The 25,550-nt window shown below is 38.4% G+C and overlaps 1 protein-coding gene across 6 annotated transcripts in view; it reads left to right on the plus strand.

Moving 5' to 3' along the window:
• Positions 1–1,333: 1,333 nt before the first annotated feature.
• Positions 1,334–25,550, plus strand: part of MAP3K4 (mitogen-activated protein kinase kinase kinase 4) — a 127,618-nt gene continuing 103,401 nt past the window's right edge. For 3 of the 6 annotated variants that reach the window (XM_050786827.1, XM_050786833.1, XM_050786832.1), the window contains exon 1: positions 1,334–2,126. In XM_050786827.1, the coding sequence (XP_050642784.1) occupies positions 1,975–2,126 (152 nt within the window). In that variant the 5' untranslated portion in view covers positions 1,334–1,974. The remainder of the gene's footprint in view (positions 2,127–25,550) is intronic. The other 3 variants (XM_050786829.1, XM_050786828.1, XM_050786831.1) reach the window with 1 other exon arrangement.

The raw sequence follows: 25,550 nt of genomic DNA on the forward strand, positions 1-25,550 counted from the left end.
GAGGAGCTCACTGGGAGCCCTGGAGACAAAGTGGGGGCACGGGGTGAGATGAGAGGGTTGTCAGCCAGAGAAACAGCTTTCCTGGACCCAGCATGGGGGTGGGGAGAAAACTCACAACACTCACATTGACTATTTAGCACCAGTTAACTTAGGTTTCTATATATGATGCATTACTTGATTAGGTAAGTGTAAATTTACTTGGTTTCTGCTAAAATAGATAGTATCCTCAAGTGGAAATTAAAAAACAAGAACAAGCCACAGGTCTCCCGGATGCTGATTATACTTGCTAAGTGTTTTGTGACTTGAACGCACGTGTCTGCATTATCATTTAGCTTAAATTCGGTAGTCATACCAAAGAATACGTAGTACAATGCTGTTTAAAGAAGAGATTTATTTTATTATTTAACTTTTAAAAGTCTCTAATATGCCTTCTAAGAAGGGTTCTGGCTCAGAAAATTGCAGAGGAAAATTGAGTAGAGAACTAGAATTACAGAAACCTAAGAAATACTTTTACTGAGCTTTCTTTACACAAGAAAATGAATGGAAATGAATTATACATGGATACCAATTTGTGATTTTAAAAAAATTTATAATTTTAAAAATTAAGATAAAAATTAATTTCTTTTGAATACTTTATCTCACCCTTTACTAAGCTGTTTGCTTGGTCTGTTGTGCTTACTGCTACAACCCGAGCATCTAGTACAGTTCCTGACATATATATTCACTTAATAAGTATTTGTTGAATGAATGTTGTTGAGTAAATAAGATGAAGATCAATTCAGAAATTCAGCACTATCAGACTATATACATAATATAGACTATTATAAAAAACTAGAATGAAGCAGTTCCTTTTAACAACAGAGAAATGTCAGTAACATACTTTGAGCACAATATAGCTAATTTCACAACTGGTCTTTAAATATAACATACCTATAATCAATTCAATGTTTTTCTTTGTTACCAGCGTTATTCAAAACGTGCGTTTTACGTATCAAAGCTCAACTAAATGAGGTTTAAGAAATCTGCACATTTGAATGTACTTAATTTTAAAAGATTCTGCTTTTGGATTAACTCTGGATTTCACCCTACGGGAAATTTTGTAAATATTTCCAACTTAAAAAAAAACTGTGAAGCCCCAGTGCTAAGACTAAACGATTCCTTGGAATTCTAACAGGATTTTTGTAACTCTGTAATAATCTTTAGCCTTTCTTCTTCCCCCCACCCCCTCAGTGTAGGAGCATTCCAGTCCAAGTTTCTGGGAGATCACTATCGAATCTTGTGACACTGGGGTGAGAAGTTCTGCAGGGTTGAAATGAGGGTGTCACTTTAATGGTCTGGAATTCTGGAGACTTTATTTCAAGTCTTAAAAATCCGAGCTTGTGGAAGGCTGCGCTATCAAGAGACCGGAGTTGCGAGCGTCCGGGTGACGTCCGTCCTCCTGGAAGGTGGGATCCTGGGATCCGGGTGGCAGGTCCCTGGGCGGCGACTCCGGCCGGGCTCACAGCGCCGCACCCGCCCCGCTCATCGGCCCTACCCAGCGTCCCTTCCAGACCGACGACCGCTCGGGAAGCCTCAGGTCCCAGCTCGCCGCACAGCCCGGCTCCGCTTCACATTCCCCCACTGCCACCGGCCGGGGCGAAACCGGGCGAGCTGGGGAGACCCAGCTCCGGGACCCAATCGCACGGACACTTGACGGCGCTCCCCGCCCCTCCCTGCCGCCGTCTCCGCCCCCGTTCGGTCGGATTCCGGCGCCCGCCGCCTCCGCCGCCGATCTCGGAGGCTTGTCCCTCGCCGCCCACCGTAGCCCCGGCGCTCGGCCGGTCGCCGTTTCCAAGATGGCCGCGGCGCGCGCGGCTCCTGCGGCAGGGTAGAGGCGGAGGCGGAGCCGAGTCACTCCCGCACTTCGGCGCTTCGGTGCCCCGAGCCAGGCTGCAGCTTACTGTTTGCCGCGGCCATGCGGGGCTCCGTGCACGGATGAGAGAAGCCGCTGCCGCGCTGGTCCCTCCTCCCGCTTTTGCCGTCACGCCTGCCGCCGCCATGGAGGAGCCGCCGCCGCCGCCGCCGCCACCACCGCCGCCGCCGGAACCCGAGAGCGAGTCAGAACCCGAGTGCTGCTTGGCGGCGAGGTGAGTGTGGCGGCCGCAGTCGGTCGCTCGCAGAAAGCGGGGCGGGTCCTGGCCCGAACTCCGTCGGGCCCGAGGGCCTCTGCTTCCCGCCAGGTGGGGAGGGAAGCATCCAGGCTCTGCAGGCTGGGGCGGGAGGGGCGCGGTGCATCACTGGGTCCCAGGGGACCGCGGCCGAGTCTGTCCGGCGACTCCTCCCGGGGTTGCGGCTCCGCAGGGTTCTGCTCGAGCGTGTTGCTAGCTCCCCTTCCCTTGCAGGCTCTCCCAGCTCACCCTCAACGCTGCGGGGGCTGGGAGCAGAGTGCGGCTGCCTCCCCTGCCGCTAGCTTCGGAAGAGTGGCCTCACTGAAATGCCTCTCATCATTGCTGAACGAAAGTGGTCCCTCCCCTCTGCCCTCATTCGAGTAAATGAGACATTCGGAAATCGAGTGCGTACTGGCTATTTCCCCGCGTTCCCTCCTTCTCTCCTTTTGCCCGCTGCAGAGAGTGCCTGTCATCTCTTCGGTGAGAAACTGCACTTAGACTATGCAGACAGACACGTTGCTTTCCTCTTCTGAGGGCCCCTTACTGTGCTTTAGTGCTAGTATTGTGCAGATTGTTGCTCACACGTGCACATAAAGTAAGGATTCATTTGTCTGAAACTTTGCTGCTGCAGGAAGCTCTAAGATGGAACTTCGGTAACCAAAGCATTTGTTGCTTTTTCTTCCATAGAGACTCTATTAACTACCTTTATGCCTTTTTTTTTTTTTTTTTTTTTTTTTTTTGTGGGAGAACAAACTCACCATAACTGAGAATTTCCCTCTTTTTACGTGCCTGTGTTTCTGTGTTCCAATGTCCTCTTACTCCCTTGTCCTTTGCATCCGAGAGTAAACTTGCAAACTGCTGCCCCCTGTCCTCAGTAATGAAAATACCTCGGCAGCACCTCTTGGCATCTTATGGTCTTAAGAGCTCTATAGTTCTAGGAATAAGGCAGTAAAGTGTCCTCTTTTTCTTGCTTAAAGAAAATTCACATCTGTAGCTGTAGTTAGAACTGAACACAGGACCCATATTCTTGCTTGTCATCACTCAGTTGGCCCAAGCAAATTTGTTTTATTTTTATAAGCTGTGAAGAAATTAGTTGCCTCTCTTAATTCTGAGATACTTCTGGGTACTTTTAAGGAACAACTCAATAATGGTACAGGGTGTAATGAGAATTCCTTTGGTTCCTTTTGAATACATCTAGTAGTTTTAGAAATATTGTCAGAAAGTTTATTATGAATTTGTTAACGGGTTCAGTTTTTGAGCAATTTTGATACCTTTTTCTTTAAAATTAATAGTGAACACTTAATGCTTAAAATAGGCCATTGTCTTTATTTCTATTAACCCATTTAATTCTTTCAACAACCCTATGAGGTAGGTCCTATTATACTATCTTTTTTTTTTTTTTACAGATGAGGAAACTGAGGCACACAGGTTAAGTATCTTGTTCAAGGTTTTACAGCTGGTAATGAAGAAAGGTCTGGCTGCCAAACCCATGTCTTTAATCACCATGAAGAATTCATTATCCAAATAGGCAGATCAGAAATTAGAATTCTGTATAACCTACTCCGGAAAGAAATGGAAGGGCAGAGAAATGAAAATGTGCTGCAAAATTGACTGCTGCTTCAGTGTTAAAAAGAAACCTTGACTTTTCAGTCAGGCTTCTGTCTTTGTTATAATAAAAATAGGTCAGGATAATGGGTTTCATCCAACTGTAAGTGAACAGCAGTGTACGGAACAAGAAGACCTTAGAAATATTTTTCTTAGCAACATTGCAGTTAATTTTACAATAGCAAATCTGTAAAACAGATTATTTGACGAAGCTGTTGTTTTCTCTTTTTTATGTCCTCATTGTCACCACCTGCCCTTCAGTACACAGAACTGACCTCTGACAGAATTACTGTAGATCTTTGGTAAAAGATGTTGCAGGGGCTATCCAGTTTGTTCATTTGAACTTTTTTTTTTTAAAACCATTTTAAAGGAGCTCAGTGTACGTGTTCAAAATGTGTGAAATGCCACCTCTTTTTTTTTTTTTTTCATAATTTTCTTTTGTATTTTATTTCAATAGTTTTTGGGGGTACAGGTGTTTTGTGGTTACATGGATAAGTTCTTTAGTGGTGATTTCTAAGATTTTGGTGCACCTGTCACCCAAGCAGTATACACTGTACCAAATATGTAGTCTTTATTCCCTCACCCCGCTCTGAGCTTTCCCCCAGTCTTCGAAGTCCATTATGTCATTCTTATGCCTTTGCATCCTCCTAGCTTAGCTCCCACTTATAAGTGAATATGATACTTGGTTTTCCATTCGTGAGTGACTTCACTTAGAATCATGGCCTCCAGCTCCATCCAAGTTGCTACAGTTGCCATTATTTCGTTCTGTTTTATGGCTGAGTAGTATTACATGGTGTATATATGCCACATTTTCTTTATCCACTCATTGGTTGATGGGCATTTAGGTTGGTTCCATGTTTTTGCAGTTGTGACTTGCAAATTGCTGCTATAAACGTGTGTACATGTGTCTTTTTCATATGATTACTTGATTTCCTTTGGGTAGATACTCAGTAGTGGGATTACTGGATCAGATGGTAGTTCTACTTTTAGTTTTCAGGTTTTTTTTAGTTTTTTTGAGACAGAGTCTTGCTGTGTTGCCCAGGCTGGAGTGCAATTGCGTGATCTCAGTTCACTGCAACCTCCACCTCCTGGGTTCGAGCAATCCTCCTGCCTCAGCCTCCCGGGTAGCTGGGATTACAGGCGCCTGCCACCACGCCCAGCTCATTTTTGTATTTTTAGTAGAGTTGAGGTTTCACCATGTTGGGCAGGCTGGTCTTGAACTCTTGACCTCGTGATCTGCCCGTCTCGGCCTCCCAGAGTTCTGGGATTACAGGCGTGAGCCACTGTGCCCGGCCAGTTTTTTAAGGAATCTCCATATTGTTTTCCACAGTGGTTGTACTAGTTTACATTCCCACCAGCAGTGTAAAACAGTTCCCTTCTTACCACATCCATGCCATTGTCTATTTTTTTTATTATTTTTAAATTATGGCCATTCTTGCAGGAGTGAGGTGGTATCTCATTGTGGTTTTAACTTGCATTTCCCTGATAATTAGTGATATTGAGCATTTTTTCTTACGTTTGTGGAAAATGTGCGAAATGCCACCTTTTAATACGTTGGAGACCAATAATGTGGTAATTTATGCTGCCAGGTTAACTGGTTTTGCCAGAGACTAGAATAAAACTCTGTTTGTCATCTTTGTCACGCACTTTATGTCTGTGTGTCATTGATTAGGAAGGTTGTATTAATGCACAGGCCTTTTGTAGAACTCAGGCCTGTACATATTGGCCTTCAAAGCTGCATGGCAAGTGCTCCATCGTGGCAGATGCAGCCAGCCCGGCACATCTGCTTGGTGTGTGCTTTCCTCCTGGCCCAAGAGAATTATGCAGTGACCCAACAACACAAAACAGGTGGAGAGGTGATAGCCCTCTATTCTAGTTTTATTGCTTGCTGTCAGTTGCGGATACTTTTGTCCTTAGTTTTGATAAAGAATTCATGATAAGGATAGCAGTTGTTATTGTTAGTGATTAAACTTTGAAATAAACATTGGTTATCATTTCTTTTTCAAGCTTCCGGGGCAGTTTTAGGAGGATCCTGAGGTGACTAGGAGAGCTATTAAAACTAATTTGGAACAATTTAACTTTGTGACTTCTTGGAGCTGTACACTTAAAACACGGAATCAATTGGATATTAAGGCTGATATAATGCTCTTGTTTACTATAACCTTCCATTTAAAATGTTTATATTAAAAATAGCTTCATTGTTCTCATTGACTTTATGAGTACATGCTGCATAAATTTAACAATTTTTTTAAAAAATGACTTTATTATTTACTTTAAATATTTATCGTAAATTCTTTGAAAAACTGGGTTTCACTACGAAAAAACTAGTTGAATGTCGTCACTCCTAGGCGATTTGATCTGTCTCTCAGCTTGAATGTCCACGTTGAGCCTGCGTGTTTCGGTCTTGACCTTCTACGTCACCTGTTCTCCCTGGAGAAGTCAGCCTCCTGTGGCGCTCCAGACTGGTGGTGCAGCATCAGTGATGGTTGTGGCTTCAGACCACTGTAATAGTAGATACCATTGGCAGGGATGGCTCTAGGCAGAGAGGAGTCATCAAACAGCAGTGATGGCAGAAACTTCATGTTTTCAACTGGGGACTTGTCACTCAAGAGGACTTTGTGGTTCCCTTTAATTTTCTGTCATTGTTAGAGGCCACTCTGTTTCCTTCACATGTGCTCTGATGGTGTCCTGCAAATCTTGTTCTGAGCTCTACTGAAATATGGGGATATAAAGGTCTTGCCTGCTCACTGGATACATTTGTTGTAATAACTTCCTGTTATTTGATAATTCCTCATTCCTTGTGACTGTAATTTTACTCATAGTATTCTATTGTCTCACCCTTGTAATTTGACCAGGTGGTATGTATGCTGTTTAAAGACTCTTTAACGTTGCCTATTAGTAGGCTACTGGAAATAGTTTCTTTAAAGAGAAAATGGAAAACATGTGAGAGAAGGAGATTAGCTGAAGACTCCGTAGGTCTTTATATAAGCTGGCACTCCCTTGGCACGATAATCAAGGCCCAGACACTCACTGTGCTTCGCTTCTCAGGCACAGATACTCAGCTTTGTCTGTACACCTGGTTAGTCAGTGTATTCTCTTGCCTGTAGAAAGCCAAAGTATAATTAAGAGATTGATTAGTAAGCATGATATTAGCAAGGGAAATGAGTTGAATGATCCCAGTGATTCGTGTTAGCAGACCAGTGAGGTGGACTTGCATCCCTATCAGGTGCACCCCTGCTTCTGAATGAGAGGCAGTGCGATCCAGACTTATTCTTAGGTTTTTATTTTCTAGGCGTCACACAGGCTGCTTTTTTCCCTCGGGTCACAAACTTTCCTCAATTGTTTGGTTTATAGTGTGTTTGTTTTTAGTCTTCAGTCTTTAGAGATTCTAACAAACCTTGCTTTTCCTGCTTTAATTTGGGGGCATATTTTATCCTTCTCCCTTTAAGACTTTGTTTTTTTTTTTTTAAACCTCAGTGGTACGGTATATTTTTACTAATGGTGAGTCTCAGAGGATCACCTTATTGTCTCCATTCCCCCCCGCCCATATTCTCCCCATAATCTCTGCCCCACTGCCTCCCGCCAAGAAGCCTCTAGCATAGTTTCTCAGAACGGTGTGGCAAAGATGTCAGTCGTTGGTGCTTTCATAAAATTCTTTTCGAATATCGTGTTCAAAAAGGATCATGATGGTATGTGGCTTTTCTGGATTTAAATCGTAAAATTCAATTTAAAGAATTAGAACCATATCAGAATTCTGTCCATTTATTAAAAACTGTGTTTTAGGCCGGGCGCGGTGGCTCAAGCCTGTAATCCCAGCACTTTGGGAGGCCGAGACGGGCGGATCACGAGGTCAGGAGATTGAGACCATCCTGGCTAACACGGTGAAACCCCGTCTCTACTAAAAAATACAAAAAACTAGCCGGGCGAGGTGGCGGGCGCCTGTAGTCCCAGCTACTTGGGAGGCTGAGGCAGGAGAATGGCGTAAACCCGGGAGGCGGAGCTTGCAGTGAGCCGAGATCGCGCCACTGCACTCCAGCCTGGGTGACAGAGCCAGACTCCGTCTCAAAAAAAAAAAAACAAAAAAAAAACTGTGTTTTAAAATAATATTTAGTGACATGTGAAAGTGCTTGTGATACAACTCCTTTTGGGGTGGTACCTGAGTATCTATTTTTAAGAAGATTCTCAGGTATTTCTGGTGTATACATACTCACCACTGTATTGAGCAAAAACAAACAGACTGTAAAACAGTATTTGCAGAAGATGGGAGCCAAAATTTGAGGTGGATGTTCATTTCATACACGTATTTGTCCACCAGCTATGTCTGCCCTACCTCCCTGTCTTCCTTCTACCTTATTTGGGGGAATTCCTCTCTTGACTTAAACTACATGGTACATATTGGAGCTGCTGTCTTCTTCCAGATGCCAGGCCATAGGCATGCATTTGACCCAGTCCAAGCCAATTAGGATTCTTTCCTGGGATTTTTCAAATTGGAGCTGGGAGAGAGAAACGCCGATTTTGCTGAAATATATGCTGAAAAGTCATGAGCCTAGAGCTAGCTTCCTGAAGCTACTACAGAGGACCTAGTGTCAGACAGTGATGTTAACCCCCAGAGAAAAGCAGAGAGGCTGAAAGAGGTCTATGGCCAGTTGCCTTTAAAAAAAATAAATAAATATAAAGAAAGAGATGGCAGTCTCTGTATGTTACCCAGGCTGGATTCGAACTTCTGGGCTCAAAATAATTCTTTTGCCTCAGCCTCCCAAGTAGGTGGAACTACAGGTGTGCACCACCAGTCTCAGCCAGTTGCCCTTTTATGCTAGATTTGTCCCTATTTTTCTCTTAATTTGATGTGAGCTAATCTCTATTTGTGCTTAAACTATTAATTTGAGTTAAGCTTCTTAAAATCCTGATACTCAGTGTGATCCCATTTTAAAAAGTGTATGTGCATAGAAAAAAGACATAAAGAATACATACTAATTTTTCCTAAAACTTTTTATGATGAACATGTTACATGTTTTATTTTAAAATAAAAAGCTAATCAAGAGAGCCTAAATTCTTAACTAGCTCATTTATAATCTTAAATTTCCTTACATTGAATTGTTAATAAAAGTGAAATTGATGAGAGTCCATATGTCATATAAAGGGAATATTGTTGCCAAATTTTAAATGATTTTATTTATTTTTGGTATCTGTGAACTGTCTGAGCTGGCTGTAGCAAGCTGGTTTTAAAAAATTATTTACTTCATCTTGGGTAAGAGATTATGTAGATTAGAAACAACTCCAACAGTAACAAAACAAACACAGGACTTACGTTAGGGTGGTCTTTTACATTAATAGAAATACTTAAGATCTAGAACTGTGTTCTCAACATGTATATTGTGTTAACATGCTTTCCCCATTTTAAGGGGTGTACTTGAAATGTCTGTTTTAAAAGATACATTGTGCCACTGGCGCATTTTTAGACCCCTACACATCTCACACTTTGTAATCGAGTGCCTTTGCCTTTAAATATTTATTCACTGACAGGCAACATGACGTTTTGTTTTTGAATTGCAAGAACATTCATGTTTTGCAATTTGCAGACCTACCTCAGCAGTACTGGTTTCATGGGTCATATGGATGCCATGTGTTTATAAATTAGCAGGGAAAGCTATTAAGAATATATTAGGCAGTATATCAAAAGCATTTCACACATGGATTTCATTTCAGATGAAATAAGCCTTCTGTGGAGAAAAGTAGATACTAAGCTTTAAAGCTGATAAGATTTGATGTTTTCAGTGGAAGCTTTTTTGTGTGTGAGCAGGCTATTTGAAGATACTGCTGAAATGTGGAACTTTCTGAATAGGGCTTGTTACAGGACAGCTAGTTTAGAGTTGTCAATATAATAGAAATTGTCAACCTTTTTAGTCTTTCAGTGGAGAACTTTTGGAAGATAGTACATTTATTTAAAATCCTAAAGTCTTTTTATGTGGGAACATAAAATGTAGATATAGCTTGGTTTTCTCACAAAATTTTTGGAGTTAGTTTGTTGTATGCGTAAGTATTTAGTTCTTACTCAGATAAGGATTTAAACATTTGCTAATACAAGTTCTTACAGACGGTAGGACTCTTAGTGTTCCTTTCATCCAACTTCCTAGCCGTTGCTTACAGAATTACAAGAGTTGAGCTCTTGTAAGATCATCTGGGCCGTGCGTCTCGTTTTAGAGATGAGAAAAATGGCCTAGAGGGGCTGCAGCTTTCCCAGGTCACAGCTTAGGTTCCAGATCTGCAGGCCTTTCTTCCCTTACCCTTGCATTGCCATGTGCTCCCCTGGTCAAGGTCCGAAGCCAAGGTGTTCTCCAGCCACTTGCCATACATAGCCCAGCTTCAGCTCAAGCCTATGTGCACGGTTACTTGGCAACCATGGAATGCTGTATTTTCTGGATTAATTGGACTTGACAGGATCAAACGAAATGAAAGATTTGTTTTCAGAAAAAAATGCAAATAGAAAATATGAAATCCTCTTAAAACTCATCATCCACGTTTTTTTTCCCTATGAAACTTTTCTTTCTTGCTCACAGAATAAAGAAGAGCCAATGCTCAGACATTTTAAGATGTGTTATTTTCAGGGGTCTGTCTGTAGATCAAGAAGACAGTAAGATTCTAACTTCTGGTCTGTAGTAGTGGTTTTGAAATTGTGGTTATGGTTGTGACCTACAGTAAGAAATACATTTTACGACAGTGTGTGTGTGTGCCTTGTAACCAAAAGAAAACAATTTTGAAACAATATTTGACCTTGCAATATATGATACGCTCAAATAATTCTTATTCTGTTCTATTAAAAGTTGTTCATGATACCCTACTAAAATGATTTTATTACCCACAAATGGGTTGTGACCCTCAGTTTTAAAAGCGTAGCTCTATCCAAAATAAAAAGGATGCTGTTGTACTTTGTACCTTGTCCCTTGAGACTGAGTCAGGAGAACAAGTACAGTGTTTGTCTACTAAATGATCAAATGGAATTTTGGAGAAGCTCGGCAATACTTACTTGAAGACAGCATTGTTACCCGAAGGCAAGAGTAAGAATGTATCTATGCTTGTCTCTCAACGTTGTTCTCTTGGCTGCTTATCCTTAAACTACAAGAATTGTAAAGATCAGTTTAAAATCTAGGATTAATTTTAGAATAAAATTGAGATTGGCGTTATGTGAGTAATTTAGGTAATTTGTTGATCTTTCTCTGAAACACTAACTTGTGTTTAAAATTTTTCAGATAGGGCAGTCCTTAAGAAAAAAAAGGAACTCATTTTCCCCTGATATATATACGTATGTATGTACGCATATACATATATATGTGTGTATATATTATATATGTGTATGTTGTATATGTGTATATGTAATATATGTATGTGTACATATATATACACATATACATGTATACACAAATACACATATACATATAAAATATGTGTATATTATATACATATGTGTATATCACATGTATATTACATTATATATACATATGTGTATATTACATTATATATGTGTATGTATTTTATATATAATATGTGTACACATGCACACGTGTATATTATATATAGATGTATATACATATTTAGTATATGTGTATATTATATATACATATGTGTACACATATATAAGAAATAATCCAAATAATCCAAATACTGAAAAATTTACAAAAATATTTTTATCAAGTTATTAATTATAGGTCGAATCATGTATGTCTCGAACTATGTGTTATAAATGTTATCAAATAATTCAAACAATATCTATATATTTCACATCTATATATTCTGTATATGCATGATATATATGTCATATGTAATCTGTGTTAGGGTACAGCAGTTTCACTTCAGGTCTTAAGCATTGCTTACTTTAGGGTCCACCTTGACAGTTCCCCCGCTTCCCCCCAGAATAGATGAGGTCCTTCTGTTATGTGTCTCAGAGCCCCTGCAGTTTACCACCATTTGTAATTATATATTTGTGCACATATTTGTTTATTATGTTTGCCTTCAGTAAACTCCATGAGGTCTGGGGCATCGTCTATTGTTTTGCTTACTTTTATAGCCTAATTGCTGGCTCATTGCCTAACAGTTAGCAGGTTCTTTGACGACACTTGTATGAAGGAGGCAGAGCATAGGTTTTGGTAGTAGATAGGCTTTGAATGTTACCTTTTGATTGCTAGCAGTGGGATTGTGGGGAAGTAATTTAGCCTCTGTCTGTTTCCTCATTTGAAAGGCAAAAATAATAACGTCTTCCTAGGTTGTTATTAAGATTAAATAATTCCTCTTCTGTAGTCAGTGCTCAGTATTAGCTGTTATTATTACCTTTCTCTTTTCTTCCTCTTTTTGGGCTTAAGGTGAAAGAGGCAAGTCCTATAGTGATTTTCTTAAAAAGCCACCAAATATACATTGAGGCTAGATACTTTTAAAAATAGCTGCAATAATCTCCATTCAAGAAACAATTCCCCCCCCAAACCCCCCCCCAACCCCCGTGTCTGCAGAAGCCATAGAAATAAGAATAAGGTTCTCCTTTTTGGACCTAGCTTTTCCAGATTCTCTCTTTTACTTTAGTTGTGGTTTATTTGGTAGATTATTCCTACAGGTGTTTGGAATTCTTACTGGCCCTTGGATCATCATAAATCATGCTACTAAATTAAGAACTGTAACGCTACAGATTGTGATTGTTTAGGTTAATAGGCACAGCTGTCTTCTGTGAAAATTCTTTTTCATTCATTTAACTTGTGTCTTTATAACTTGGATTAATTTTCTTTTCATTTTTTAAATGTTAAGAGGAATAGTTTTCAGATTGATCTAGCCACTGCCTAAGAAAAACGAATGAGATCTTTTCACTTAATAAAACTAGGTTGATCTAGTTACTGCCTGAGAAGAGTGAATGAAATCTTTTCACTTAATAAAACCAACTTAATCAGTTAGAAATTTTCCTGATTATAAAGGTAACATATATCTATTATGGAAAACTATGAAACATATAAAGAAGAAAATTACCAATTCTACTTCTGCCATCTAAAAGTAGTTACCTTGGCATATTTCTTTTCTGTGTATTTTTTTTTACACAGTTTATTTTTACAAGCTACCATATACCATTAGCATTTTCCTATGACAACCGATGGCAAACTGTATTTCTCTTGATGTATATCCCATAATTTAATAGTTTGAATATGATAACATATGGTTTGTGATATATATGATTCCACTTACAATTAGTGACTTGATAGAAATATTTTTGTGAATTTTTCAGTATTTTGGATTGTTTCTTTAGGATAGCTTCCTAGGTCATAAGATATTTAGAGTTTTAAGATTTTTGAGAGGTGTTGCCGTATTTCTTTCTAGAAAGGTATTAAGTTATTTTATTCTTACCAGTGTGAAAGACAAAATGCACTGGATAACTTTAGTTACAAAAGCATATTCTCCTAAATTGTAATGAGGTATAGATAGCTTAAGAAGAAAGGACTCCTTATATATGCAGAAAATAAAACATTAGTAACAGCAACAATATTCTCAACAGAATCCACAGTCATCCTTGATTAGTTCATTCAGTCCTATGTAATTCTTTTTCCACTTGATCTTTAGTTAGCCGTCTCATGAATGTATCTTCCTCTTGATTAGAGTTCTAGAAATCTTGACTCAGTCCACTGGTATCTTCTGAAAGTTGTTTAAACTACATCAAAAGACTGTACTGCAGGGTACCTGGCAAAGTCCTTTTCTGTGGGTCCCAAGACAGCTCTTCTTTGTTGAAGACAGGCACTCTGGCTTGTAGCTGATTGTAAGTGCTGTCAGGGAAGCAGCAAGGTAAAACAAAAACCTGTCTGTAGATGACAAATAACTTTAAGTGGCTGTAGTTAGCTTATTACTATAATTTTCAAAAGTGAAAGATCCAATGAGAATTCATTATAAGAACAAAGCAATTAATAAGGATGTGGTTGGTTGGTTGTTGTAGAAGACAAGATTAAAGTCATTCCAAAATTTTTTTAGAGAAAATATTTATATAAACATAAGGATTCTATTTTCAAGAAAGAGTGGCTTTTTATGTAAAAATTATTATATAATTATAAAAATTCCATTCTTATAAATTAAATGCAATATCCACTCTTTCTTGAAAATAGTTAATCTTTACTGGGAAATAAAAGTATGTAGTATATAATCTTTACTGAGAAAAAGAAGTTTAGCTATAACATGTGTTAGTTCTGATATATGCCAACAATATACCAAGCGTATAGTTAAAATATACCAACAATATCAGAGAGAGAGATTGTGTAAGTCTGGAATATGTGCTGAACATCTGTTTGTGCATATTAATGAAACATAGGTAAGTGATGTGAATATCCAGTTGAAAACCACTGGCCTGGAAGATGCTAGATTCAAGTTAAACAAGTTGGGACGTAGTGAACATTTAAAAAACAAAACTGAAATTATGACTAGTAATGCTGTGCTTTTGTCTAATACCGAACAAAGTAGCACCAGGACTCTGATAAATAGCAGTGTATCGTCGTCAGTGAGAGCACTGACAATTTTCTGGTGACTTCTGTAGCAAGCAGAGTCTGAAATTTTTACAACATTTTACGCATACATGTTTAACCTAGAGAAGGCTAAGCATCTCTTCTGACTTGATAACTCATCAATAACAACATGCCAGATAAACCTAATTATTTTCTAGCACTTCTTTTTTTAAAAGGTGAAAGAACAAATCTTGTGATTGTTTTGGGGGGCACCATCTGGGAAATCTCAAAGACAGTTTTAGGTGCAAATGATATTTATGATTTGATTTTGGTAAGGCAAAATATCAAAAGTTGTCAGATTTGAAAACTTTAATTAAGATAGGCTCATAGGGTACCAAGAAATAATAGTTGACTTTATATTTAACCCAAGTGACAATAAAGATTTTGAAAGTTAACATAAGTGGTAACATGATCATAAAGAAACTTTCATGAAAGAGAAACTTGTTCCTTAAATAATCAAGGACATACTAAGTCAGCATAAACCATAGAAGGTTATCATGGTAAAACAGAATCTTCTTGTCTGTGCAGATAATGTAGAAAGTAAAGAATAACTTATACAATCTTCTATTAAGAGCAAACCAGTAATCTGAGAAACATTTGACATTGAAACAGAGAAAACACAATTTTAGTTTTGTATCAGTATAACATTTGATACTAAAGATCTTTTTAAAAACCTTATTTAAAACCACCAAACTTACCAGTCTTGACCATGACAGATAAAATTGCTTTTCCATGAACCTACTACAACTTTCTGTATCAAAATGAACGCATTCATTAATGGACTAAAAATAAGACAAAAAGTATATTATAAACCGTTTTTTTTTTTTTTTTTTTTTTTTTTGGAGACAGGGTCTTACTATTGCCCAGGCTGGGGTGTGGTGGCACCATCATGGCTCACTGCAGCCTGGACCTCCTGGGCTCAAGTGATCCTCCTACCTCAGCCTCCCCTGTAGATGGGACTATAGGCACATGCCACCATGCATGGCTAATTTTTAAATTTTTTGTAGAAATGGGGTTTCTCCACATTGCCCAGGCTGGTCTCAAACTCCTGGGCTCAAGTAATCTGCCTGCCTCGGCCTTGCAAAGTGCTGGAATTAGAGGTGTGAGCCATTGTGCCCAGCTTTAAACAAATTTTGTTTAACAGTCAGTGTTTTAGTACTCAGGAATGGTCTGGGCATCTAATGAATACCCATTGATTAAGTCAATTTAGTATTAGAAGTTTCAAATTACCTAGAGACCTTCTAAATTATCTTCAAGCCGATGTGATTATTGAAATAGTTTGTCAGATAATGATTAAATTTGGTTAAATAGAAATTTACCTTTTTTAGAATCTTAAGCATTAAGTAGTAGTAATGTTAGCTTATTTGATTAATAAACCTGTATAAGTTTAGGAAGGGACATTCACCAGTAGAATAAAAATCTGTGTATATATTTAACACACTGATAAGTCAGAGAAGACATAACTGTTTTTTTTGTTTTGTTTTGTTTTGTTTTGTTTTTTGAGACAGCCTTGCTCTGTCGTCCAGGTTAGAGTGCTGTGGCGCAATCTTGGCTAACTGCAACCTCTGCCTCCCAGGTTCAAGCAGTTCTCCTGCCTCAGCCTCCCGAGTAGCTGGGATTACAGGTGCCTGCCACCGTGCCTGGCTGACTTTTGTATTTTCAGTAGTGACGGAGTTTCGCCATCTTGGCCAGGCTGGTCTCGAATTCCTGACCTCATGATCTGCCCACCTTGGCCTCCCAAAGTGCTGGGATTACAGGTGTGAGCCACCGTGCCCAGCCCACATAGCTGTTTTATTAAACCAACAATATAAACTAGTATCAGTTGCTAAAGGTTTACCTAAATTGTGTGAATTTGAATTCTTAAACTGTTTCTGAGTTAGTTTCCATGATCCCTGTCTTCTTTTTTCTCACATTGAATTAAAGGTTCAATTTCCTTGACTTCTGAGCATTTTAGGACTATTCAATTTGTAGAAGGACAGCTGGCCTTCCGTATCTGTGGGTTCTGCATCTATGGATTCAACCACCTGCAGGTCGAAAATATTCAGAAAAAAATTGCTTCTGTGCTGAACATGTACAGACTTTTTTTATTCTTGTTATTATTCCCTAAATAATTCAGTGTAATAATCGTATATATAGTAACCATGTTGTAGTAGGTATTATAACTAATCTAGAAATAAAGTATATGGGAGGATGTGCATAAGTTATATGCAAATATTGTCATTTTATATCAGTTGAGTATCCCAGATTTTGTTTCTCCAAGGGAGGTCCTAGAATCAATCCCTCATAGATTCTGAAGGACGGCTGTACTTACCTGCGAACCAGTCAGAATTGAGCTCTCTCCTTTAAGGGATTTTATAACCTATTTGAGAATATCATCTAGAGGTAGGAAAATATACAAACTATACACTCACATAATGAGAGGTAAAGGCCTTTCATAGTTACAGACAAACATACAGACACAGAGAGAACACGAAGAGAAAGCCTATATATTCAATTTTAAAATTTTAGTCATGGATCAAGCATAGGCAAATGTAACATTCCCCAGTCCTGAGATCTGCTTCTTGGTGGTCATGAAATTCCTAATTTATTTGAGCTCAAAGTAGACAAATAGAAAAAAATAATCAGGTTCTCTGTCATCTTTCTCCTAACAAAAAAAATATCCCTGTTATAACCCATTTGTCTATGGAAATTGACAAACTGTAAAATCAAAAGTATCTGGCAGCAGAAATAAAGCACATCTGAGTAAAAATCAGTTCCGTACTGTGCTGCGGATGAGCAAGGTCCAAAGCACAGAACCAGCAATTGGACTCATTGTTGTATCCCCAGGTCACAGGCCAGAAACAAGGCATGGGGAACCGAGAGGCCTTGTTACCTGGGTGGAGTCAACAGGGATCCGAAGGCAAGGTCTTCATCCTGCTTGAGTCCTGGCATCAAAACAAAGGAAAAATGCAGTGAACAGTTAAGGAGACGATTTTATTCGGGATATTACAGTGGGGAAGAACATTCACTAATGAGGAACGTCTTGAAGAGGAGGGAGAAAACTTAGGGTTTTATAAAACATGGGAATTACTGAGGAAGATAGAGGGGCTAATTTTACAACATGCAAGAGTTAGCCATTTCTTGGAACACAGAAGGTGAAGGATTTCCTATCCGTTGCTCTCTTAAGGAGCACAGGGCTCAGATAAAGTTAAACAGTTGTCTCAAGTGATGGGTGTGTAAGTGCCCAACTCAGTCTGTCCTTTATAGCGTTGAATATTTTCGTTTGTATCAAATAGTTTGAAGTAATTAATTTTAAATACACAGACATGATCCTGTAGCGCCTCTGAAAATCTGTAAATAAAGGTTTTTCTCCTTTTTAAAAAAATTGCTTTGGTTCATATTTGGTGCTTCTGCTCTTTAACAGACTTTGTTTCTAGTGGTCATGCTTATTTAACTTACAGATATTGAGCTTTTTGAGAGTAATGTTTTATCAAACATAAAAGGCTATCAATTGTAATATGCACCGTAAATTTTATATTTCACTAAGGAAAAACTGCAATGAAACAATGACACAGTGCTTTTTTATATCAGTTATAGGGTACAGTGAAATATCAGAGATGTTAAAATTAGGGAAAAACGTGTTTTAAAATCAGTGAAATATGGCCTTGACTCTTGCTTCTAATTAAACTTTTAATGTGATAAATATGGTAAGGCATAGCTATCGTCTTCTATAAAATTCTGGTAAACCCACAAAGAGTAGAAAGGTAGGAAGGCAGGAAGTGGGATAGAGTGGAAAGTGGGATGCAGTGATGATATTTGTTACATAATATTTGATATAACTTCAGTCTACCAGTAGGAACCTTCGTTGGGTAGCAACTGCGTACTCACTTTTGCTGGGTGTTTTCTGGTATTTCTCTTCTAGGAAGCTGTTTGTGATCTTAATTTAACCAGTCTTTTGTTGGACTTTAGGATGTTTCTGTTTCTTTTGCTGTTATGAACAAGGTTAAAAGCGTTGTTTTTAGCTCAATCTTTATGTCTATTTAAGATGTTTTATTAGAGTAAAATCCTGGAAATATAATTACTGTATCAAAGTGTGTATGTGTGTGTGTATAAATATCTGTAAAATTATAATCCATTTTTTTCTTTACAAAATTTTACATATTGAATTTTACGTATAATGGGGGGGAGCTGTGTGAGCGTTGACATAATGTGGTAATAGATGAAACAGGAGCGGGCAGTTGACCATTTATGTAGGACCTTGTAGGTTCCCCTCTACTTTGTGTTTAAATTTTTGTATGATATTTATTGTTACATAATTTAACAAAGACATATTTGTGTATATTACATGTGTAGCCTGATAAATTGTCCAAAAGTGAATACAGCGTTACAAAGTTTACCTAAGTGAAGAAATAAAATGTGAGCAGCATCCTGGAAAATCTCTTCCTACTTCCTACACACACCAGCCTCTTTCCTCATTCTCCTGATGTTTACTGATATTTTGCATCTACTACTTTCACTCAGCATGGTGCTTGTGAGGTTCATCTATGTTGTTTTGGTGACGGTGGTTCTTTCATTCTTGCTACTGTAAAATACTTGTTATTGTAAAATGTGTAACATTTTGCTCAATGGGCATAATGTTTATACCCATTGTATAAATGTATCATGGCATATTCATTGTTTTAAACCATCTGAACCTTTTTTTTTTTTTTTTTTTTTTGAGATGGAGTCTTACTGTTGCCAGGCTGGAGTGCAGTGGCATGATCTCGGCTCACTGCAACCTCCGCCTTGCAGGTTCAAGCGATTCTCCTGCTTCAGCCTCCTGAGTAGCTGGGACTACAGGCGTGTGCCACCACACCCAGCTAAGTTTTGTATTTTTGGTAGAGGCGGGGTTTCACACCTGTTGGCCAGGATGTTCTCTATCTGTTGACCTCATGATCCACCCCCCTCGGCCTCCCAAAGTGCTGGGATTACAGGTGTGAGCCACTGCGCCCAACCCGAACCATTTTTAAGGGTACAGTAGTAGTGTTGTTAAGTACATTTATTTACACTATTGTGCAACAAATCTCCAAAACTCTTTTTATCTTGCAAAACTGAAACTCTATACCCATTAAATAACTCCCCATCTACCCCAGTAAGCACCGTTCTACCTTACAGTTTCATGAATTTGACTACTCTGGATATCTCATGTAAGTGGAATCATACAGTGTGTCTTTTTCTGACTGGCTTATATCACTTGGTGTGATTTTCTTAAGGTTCATCCATGTTATAGGGTGTCAGAGCTTTCTTCCTTTTTAACACTGAGTATTATTCCATTGTGTGTACATATCACACTTTATCCATTCATCCATTGATGAACACTTTGGTTGCTTCTGTCTTTTGGAATATGTGCATTTAAAGAAATCTTTGAAATGCTTTTCAGAATATTTGTGTCAATTTCCACCAGGAATATATGATTTTATTCTTGACATTTCAATAGTAATTTTTAAGTCTTTGCTAGTTTGGTAAGTTAAAAAGCCCCTGAGAACACATGGACACAGGGAGGGGAGCAACACTTACTGGGGCCTGTTGGGGGAAGGAGGTAGCGGGGGAGAGCACTAGGGAAAAGAGTTAATGCATGCTGGGCTTAATACCTAGGTGATGGATTGATATGTGCAGCAGTTCACCATGGCACATGTTTACCTGTGTAACAAACCTGCATGTCCCGCATGGGTACCCTGGGACTTAAAAAAAAAAAAAAAAGCTCTTAGTTTTAAATTCTTGCATTTTAAATTGTTTGTGAGGTTGAATGTTGTTTTATGTCATTTAGCCATTTACAGTTTCTCCCTATTGTATTTTAAAAATTATTCATGTATCCTCTTGAGTGTACTACTTGAGAGTGGTAACTGTTATCATAGGTATTCCATTTATCCCTAAGTGCCTGGTACTGTATGCACCACATGAGATGCGCAGGATGTTTGGTAAATAAATCAGTAACTTTCTTTGTTGACCTATTAGAACCTCATAAAATTGTATCCTTATAATGTTTTTTTGGTTTGTTACAACTTATTTTTAAAGTATTTCTTAAATAGTTACATAATAAATAATCTCAAGTAATATTGGTTAGAAATTATCCAATTATCCCTATTTTAGACTAATAAAAATGTTTATTTTTAATAAAATTTCTTGGGTCAATACAATATAGTGTATGTGTTTTGTTTTTTTAAATGGTTTTTAAAAAGTTCACTTAAAAATCACGTTATTCCATTAAATTTTGTTTTCCTACTTAGTCCAAGTTTATTGCACAATTGCCTACTCTTTATTTTTGTTTAATCAGAGCAGATAAGCTTGACAGTGTTACTAAGCCTAGGCTGAGAATCATTACTAATCACTTTGTTATATTTACTATGACTAACCCCTGTTAAATACTCAAACACTAATAGTTTAAGATGTTTAAAGAAGAATTTATCCTGCTACCTGCAGATGTCTGATAGAACCTACTTGTAGGTTGCAATTTTATGCAATTTTTGAATTCACTACTCTGGATATTTTGAGTTAAGGTTAATTAATTGAAGGCTGTGAGATTATTTTTATTGTGTATAGCTTTGGGTGTGCTTTTTTTTTTCTGTCTTTTATTCCTCCGAGTGTTAGAAATGTATGCTTCTTAGAGTACCATAAGGCAGTCACTGAAGAAAGAACTGTACCACCTCTGGTGCTTTTGCTTTAGACACTTCATTGGTGTGTAATTCTCGAAATTCTTGTAAGGAGAGAGAATAAATGAAGAGGACAGCAGAAAGAAGGGTGGGAAGGAGTTAGGGACGACAAAGAAAGAGAAGGTGGGGAGAAAACAAGGTCCTGTGTTACCTCAAATGTCATTCGTGTCCTAATAGGCTCACGAGAGGGACGTCTGATGAGGAATTTGAAAGTAAAATGCTTTTAAGGAAAGTTTCTCTGGTAGAGTAAATCCAAATGACTCTTTTAATGCAGCGGTTCCTAAACAGGCGTTGAAGTTATCAACCTTCATGCAGGTAAATTGATAAAATGAGCGTGGTGACTTTTTTTCTATAAAGTTAAATTAATTTTTCAGGATTAAATTATGTTTTTTGGGAAACAATGGTGACAGTAGATTTTACGTATTTTCGGTGTCTGAGTAAAATGGTGGCAGTCTTGTATTGGTTGCCTTTCAATCCCCTCTCCCCTCTTCACACACTTAATTTTAGGTATGTCTTGAACAAAAATAAAGAATTAAAAAACTGTTTCTTTATACTCAATTATCTGAAGAAGTACGATGTCAGAAGTAAGTGAGGGAAAATGCTTCTGGAAATGCCAGAAACTGTCATGAAACTTAACCCCAGAACTGAGCTTTTATTTTGCAAAGGAAGCCCTTAGAGGTTTATTTGGCTCTTTGAATATCTGAGTCTTGTTTAACAGAGAACCAGAGGAGGAGTATGTGTGTATTGAGGAACAGTTACTAAAAAGGGAGAGCAGTTAGCCTGACTAGGTGAATGCACTAGTAAAGCTTGACTGTACTGACGCGTAGTCAGTAGTAGCTCACTGCTGCGGTCCATCCTACCCATCTGGTTTATTCCTTTCCTGACAGACTCATTCATACATTAAGTGCTGGGTTTGTATCAGGCAGTGCTAGTGCTAGACCATGGGGCCCCAGCGGTGAATGAAATTGTTATGGTCTCTGCCTAGTGACTGGGTCCTTTGAGAACCTTGATTAGGCCCAGAGAGCTTTTTGAGTTGGCGATCTCCCCACCCTCAGATTTAGCTGAAATTAGGGTGGCCACGCATTTCAGTTTGAGTCCACATTCATGAAGAGGCCTTAACTTGCATCCCTACACCAGTTTGCCACTCAGCAATAGCCAAGTGTGAAGCTTCTTTAAGCTTGAGATCCAGGCCCACTAGTCCTGCTGAACCCCTTGCCTCTGAGAGTTTAGAGTCTTAATTCACTGAACATCTTCGTAGTTCCTGAACATTCTCTGTTCTTTCTTAGCTTCATTCCTTTGCATGGGTTGGTTCCTATGCGTCAGTTGCCCTTTCGTCTATTTTCTTTTGAAATCATTTCAAGTGATGTTTCTCTTGGGAATATTCCCATACTCCCCAGCCAGATACTCTTTTTATTATACAAATCATAATGTAAAGCATCCTCTGCCTTCAGAGAATTTATAAGCTAGTTGGAAAAGATGTAAGGTGATGGAAACGATAATTCATGGTCTGGTGCAGAACTGTAATAAATTGACATCTATGATCTATATGCTATCATATAAGTGGTATAACATGTTGCTTTATATAATTATTACAATGATCTTATAAAATAGACATGCATTTTCAGATAAGGGAGGTGAGCCTTTAAGAGATGTATTCGTGCAGAATACCAGGAACCTGGTCTCAAATCCATATTTGTGACTCTATTTTGTATGTTATTTCCTTAGACATAAACGGGAAAAGACATTGTGAAAGATTTAAATAATAGTTTATTACAGCAGTAAGAGAGATCACAGGAATCATTAATTGCTGAGGAAACAATACAGGGATGGGAGGAGGTCCTTTAGGCTGAGGTGGGAATGACATCTAAATGTACTGTGAGCATTTGCCATGTTAATAAAAATGTTGTAACATCATTTAAAAATGGATTTCATTTTATGATTATACCATAAAGCTGGAAGTTACTGCCAGTGTCGTCTTCTAGACAAAACTGCAGTAAACCTCTCGGTACATACCACAAGCTTTTCTGGCTACTCTCTTAAAATGATTTCCTGAAAGTAGAATTCGAAAGGATTTTGAACACTTTTAAAGGTTTTAATATCACAATAACTTCATCTGGAAAGGTTGCACAAATGTATATAGGTCATATTAGTGCTTACCTTACTGTATTCTTTCCAGCTTGGAGTATTACTAAGAACTGTTTGCTAATTTCATAGGCCAGAGAGCGCTATCTTGTTTTAATTTGGGTGTCTGGTTATTAGCATAGGTGAAACAGTTTTCATGTTTTATTGCTATATAAATTTATTTTGTGAATTGTCTTTTTGTTTGCTCATTTTCTTGTTGGTATTTTGCAGCTTTTCTTAATGAGCCTTTTATAAATTTAAGAAAGTATCCTCAGTTTAACTTTTAATATGGCTTAGGTAATTTTTTTATACATATATAGAAGACTTAAGCATTCTTATAGTTAAATCTTTCCCTTTAAGTTTTCTTTCATTTGTTTAACACTAGAAACCCCAATACATGAAATTAAGGGAAATAATTTCAGGTTCATTTTCTAGGAAAATAAATGATGCAGGGCAGGCATGCCCAAAAGTGGGGTTTAGCCCGTGAGGGTTCTTGGCCTTGCCCAGGAAAGAATTCAGGGGCACACCAGAGGTAGAAGAGAACAGCTTTATTGAAGAGGCAATGTTACAGCTCTAGTGGTGTTAGGCTCCATGACTGCTCATGCAGAGCAGGGCGCCCCGTAGGCAAAGAGTAACAGCTCAGGGCAGTTCTGCAGTCATATTTATACCTGCTTTCAATTACATGTAAATTAAGGGGCAGTTTATGCAGAAATGTCTAGGGAAGGGGTAGTCACTGCTAGGTCATTGCCATGGAAAGGGGCGGTAACTCCTGGGTGTTGTCATGTCAGTAGTGAACTGATAGGGCACACTAGTGGGTGTGTCTTATGGAAAGCTGTTTCTGCCTCATCGCTGTTTTAGCTAGTCCTCAGTTTGGTCTGGTGTCTGATCCCTACCTCTGGAGTCCAGTCCTGCCTTCATTGTAAACTCTAAAAGAGCTTATAATACAGGTTTTATGTATTTTGCATATCACATAGTAGGCACTGAATAATTGACTGGTGGTGGAATGAATTGTCATTAACATGACTTTTCTAATAACCTTGCTGATTCTTGGCACCTCTTTATGCAAAATGCTCTCATTTTCTGAGAATTAGTCAACTAATTAAAGACAAAGGAGTGCCCTTTCCTTTTAGGCTTCTTACGCAAGATTTCTACCCTTTTGTACCACTGAGTATTACATCTTATGTACCTGGTAAAACTTTCTTCCTGGAAATGGTGTTTGAATGAGAATTAATGTAGAACCTGTCGTAAAATCCTTATTTCCCCTTGTTTTAATGTAAATAGGTTTGCTTTCCTTTCAAATCCTGCTAGTTTGCTAGTGCTTTTTCAAATTAATTTTTCAGAATTTGAGTAATAGGTGATTATTAAAATGAGTTAATTTGGTTATGCAGAGAGCTGTTCCATATAGTTTCCAAATTTATTGCTATTCACAATTTCTTCTAGAAATAATAGGTGAGATAGTCCCTTTTCTTGTATGAGGAGGCTGAAATCCTGTACTAATCTTAAAGTACATATATTTGAATTCTGGACTACCAGAAAACGTTGTGTCTCAAGGATATCAGAAAGTGTTCTCACTGGAATTGGAATTCACATGGAGAGGAAGAGAACTGTAACAGTAGGGCTCTTGCCTTTACTTATTTTTTGGATAGCTTTGTTGAGATAGACTTCATATTTCATCCACCCATTTAAAGTGTCCAGAGCAGTGGTTTTAGTATATTCACAGATATATGCAACCATTACCACAGTCAATTTTCAAACATTTTAATCACCTTGAAAAGAAACCCTGCACCACTTAGCCATTACCAACCCCCTGCCCTATCTCCAACCCTCCCATTGCGAAGTAACTGCTAATTTACTTTCTGTCTCTGTATATTTTCCTATTCTGAACATTTTATATAAATTAAATCATATAATATGTGTGTTTTTTGTGACTGGCTTCTTTCACTTAGCGTAAGATTTTCAAGTTTTATTGTAGTATAAATTATAGTGCATTCATTTATATGGTTTCAGCAGTATTCTGTTTAATGTGTATCTTTGTCCGTTTGTATTGCTGTAAACCTTTGCCAGGGACATGGATGGAGCTGGAGGCTATTATCCTCAGCAAACTAACACAGGAACGGAAAACCAAACACCACATTTTCAGTGAGAGCTGAACAATGAGAACACATGGACACATGGTGGGGAAACAGCACACACTGGGGGCCTGTTGATGGTGGAGGGAGGGAGAGCGTCAGGAAGAACAGCTCATTGATGCTGGACTTAATACCTAGGTGATGGGTTGATCTGTGCAGCAAACCAGCATGGCACACACACATTTACCTATGTAACAAACCTGCACGTCCTGGAACTTAAAATGAAAGTTGAAGAAAAAAAATCAAGTGGCCACCATCACCACCACCACCAACAGAATACCTGAGACTGGGTAATTTATAAAGAAAAGAGATTTACTTAGATCACGGTTCTTCAGCCTGTACAGGAAGCATGGTGTCAACATCTGC

This window comes from Macaca thibetana, chromosome 4 (genome assembly GCF_024542745.1).
Source record: "Macaca thibetana thibetana isolate TM-01 chromosome 4, ASM2454274v1, whole genome shotgun sequence".
Taxonomy (NCBI): Eukaryota; Metazoa; Chordata; class Mammalia; order Primates; family Cercopithecidae; genus Macaca; species Macaca thibetana.